The 3,153-nt window shown below is 29.6% G+C and overlaps 1 protein-coding gene across 1 annotated transcript; it reads left to right on the forward strand.

The window, feature by feature from the left end:
* Positions 1–563: 563 nt before the first annotated feature.
* HELRODRAFT_171758 (hypothetical protein) lies at positions 564–1,445 on the forward strand (the record flags this gene model as incomplete). Its single annotated transcript, XM_009018433.1, has 2 exons — positions 564–1,085; positions 1,158–1,445. The coding sequence occupies 2 exons, from the start codon at positions 564–566 to the stop codon at positions 1,443–1,445; spliced, it is 810 nt and encodes a 269-aa protein (XP_009016681.1).
* Between the last annotated feature and the right edge of the window lie 1,708 nt (positions 1,446–3,153).

Raw genomic sequence — 3,153 nt, forward strand, 5'->3', positions numbered from 1 at the left:
TGAGCATTAGGTTTTGATTCATTGTGATGAACAGGCTGCGTCAAAGTTGAGCTTTTGTTCATAAATGCATTCACGAATGACGACAGAACATAACCTGATTATGGACCATTCGTATATTTAATTTTAGGTAAATTTAGCCTGGAGTCAACTTGATCTCATAGTTTTACTTACGTAATTTTTAATGGTTCCACAGCATGGTTAATTGTATGTATATAAGCTATATAAATGAAATTTATTTTAAAATTTCGAAAATCACATTGTTGCTTTTTTGTAATAGTTAGAATAGTTGCATCCCACCTAATTATAAGTTTAAAAGTTAATTCACACAATAAATAATAAAGTTGTTTTATTTCATTGCTAAGTTGCCTGATCACTAATATTAATAATAAATCGTCCGGAACCAGTAATTTTATTAATCTGTTTTGTGGTTTTGTTTGTTGTTATTAACATTTGTTTGCTTGATTTACATTATACTACTTACCTCTCATTTATTTAATTTTCAATAAAAAATTTTATTTTTGCAAGACAGAGCCTGACAAAACATACCACACTAAAAAATAAAAATGAACAAGAATTACGAAGACATAAAGTCGATTATTGTTTCTACCGTTTCTTTGCTTTGTAAAAATGGACTGTCACATCATCAATTGAAGATTGAAGGATTATTAGCGTTGACCATCAACAGCAAAGACATTGTCCTAATTAATTTTGCCGAAAATTTCACTCATGAGTCTGTTGTGGATAATACACCTACGAGCTCTGTAATACAAAGGTCTGTTTTTACTTCAAAAGATAGTGAACCATGCATTATAGAAACCTCAAGCGACTCTATACTCAGTGAAAGGAGGGTAACTTCAGATTTCAAGGTTCTTAACAACAGCATAATAAATGAAGATAAGAAAAACGAAATACATTTGCTTAATTTGAGTGAGGATACAGTTCACCACATTGTCAAGCCAGAAAAAACTGGGGAACTTGTTTCAAATGATAATCAATGTTCTGAGACAACTGGAAACATTAGTATGCAGAGTAATTTGAACGTTCACAATTCTAAATTCACAGGTTTAAGAAACAAAAAGATATTTGTAAGTTCTTGCACCTATTATCATTCACTGGATTATCAAAATGAATTTATAGTTTATTTTTATTTTTTCCAGAAACATCAATGTTCTGAAAACACCATCGATTATTTGACCACAAATTTGACTACACAACCTGCAATTTATCATTCTTCACAATTCTTTGAATCATCATGCCAAAAAGATATTGACAATTTGTTCAGGAAACAGTACATATGCGAGTTTCCAAGTTGTAGTAAACCTTACAGCACTAGAAGAAGCATGCTAAGACACCAAACAGTAGCCCATGGTCGAATACCCTGCTTTAAAAAATCGAAATCTTATAACCAAGTCATGAATGAATTAAAGTCTCGTACAACATTGTAATGTTTGTTTACAAAAGTTTTATATTTTTTCTCTAGTTTCAAAATTGAATTATGTGGATGTAATTGTACAAAGTAAAATTGATAATCATCTATTTGTGGATACTTTTTTCCATTTAGTTGTGGTTTGTTCATTTCATTTTAATTCTCCATAAATTTAAAGCCAGGTTTAATGTGAAATTGTTTATAGTTTTTGATTCATTTCTGTTCTAGTGGCCAGCGTATATGACTGAGACACCATTTTGCTCTACATTTTGTAGTTTTCTTTTTATATAATTGGAGAATTAGAGTTGTTTTACCTGAGTATGAAGCTTTGTTTAACTTCAATTTAATTCAGATATAAATTATCCTGTAGAAGACATTTCAGATGATTATGTAATCTGTATCATAATGTACAAATTGAACACTAATAATATCAATGATAAACAAATGGAATTACTCATTTTATTACTAAAATACATTGCGGTAATAACTATAGATAAAAAAGTATAAATGATGTAACAAGCGTACACAACTTATAATTTGTTTTGGTACATATTAAATTGAAATTAAAAAAAACGTTTCAAAAATCTTTAAGCACAATTCCGGATGTTTTTGATTTTGCTGCACAACACGATCGAAACTTACCTTTTCAACGTGTTTTGACATAAATCTGAAAAGTATAATAATTGTTCATGACTATTACAATGGATCTGTATGCCAATAGAGTTTATGAATGTGATAAGAACTATTGTACTTGAACACAAACAGTGAATAAGGCGGGCATACTTGCGTCAACATTTTACTTTTTAGCTTCTACTGACGTCCTACCTCGGGAAACCGGGTCTCTGGACGCAAAACGAAGATTGATTGATTGATTTTTAGCTTCTACTGATCACCCTTAATGCCCTTAATTGTTATTTCTGTATCGATCAAGGTCCTGTGTAAGTATTGAATCAAATGCTTGACATTAAAGCTGCCTCTGCTCTTTGAAAAGTTTATATTATAAAATAAGACAACTTCATTACTTTAAACTTGATATGCTATGATATGCTTCTATAAATTATTTGCTTAAATAATTCACCGCATAAAGAAATTAACACTGGAAGCAAAAACTCTGCGGGAAGTTAAGTTTCAGTCCTTTCCTGTGTGGTAATAAATTTTAAAAGCGTTAGTTGTATTCTTTAGAAGTTAAGATTTCGTTAAGTTTTAAAAAAGTGAAGTTCTTTTGTTATTCCTCTAAGAACATTCTTGTCATTTTCGATGGTTTGTTGAAAATGTATTTAATACAAAAAACGGCAGGAAGGTGCAAGACAATTTTGTACTTATCTCAATTGAATGGTATATCAAGTTGGAGTTAAAAAATATAAAATGTTTAATTAAATATTTTAATTATATATATATTTTTTATTATCATTAACATTCGAACCTCAAGAACATGTATTCTGAAATAAAATCAACTTTCCAAAAATTTCCTATATTTGCAAGACATGTTGAATGTCACTGAAGCCCGCAAATTATAGCGTTAAAATAGCTTGAGATGCTAATTCTGCATACATATTTGTCATTGGTGCACAAAATCACTTATTTTGTGTTTCAAAAGTTATCCAATATCAAACCAATTTGTTCCGAATATACTCATATATATTATATACTTACTCAGGTATTTTAGATATGCTCAAATGTTTCTCACTATTGAAAAATACACAATATGGGATCATTACTAACAAACT

The sequence above is a fragment of the Helobdella robusta genome, assembly GCF_000326865.2.
Source record: "Helobdella robusta unplaced genomic scaffold HELROscaffold_21, whole genome shotgun sequence".
In the NCBI taxonomy this organism is placed as follows: domain Eukaryota; kingdom Metazoa; phylum Annelida; class Clitellata; order Rhynchobdellida; family Glossiphoniidae; genus Helobdella; species Helobdella robusta.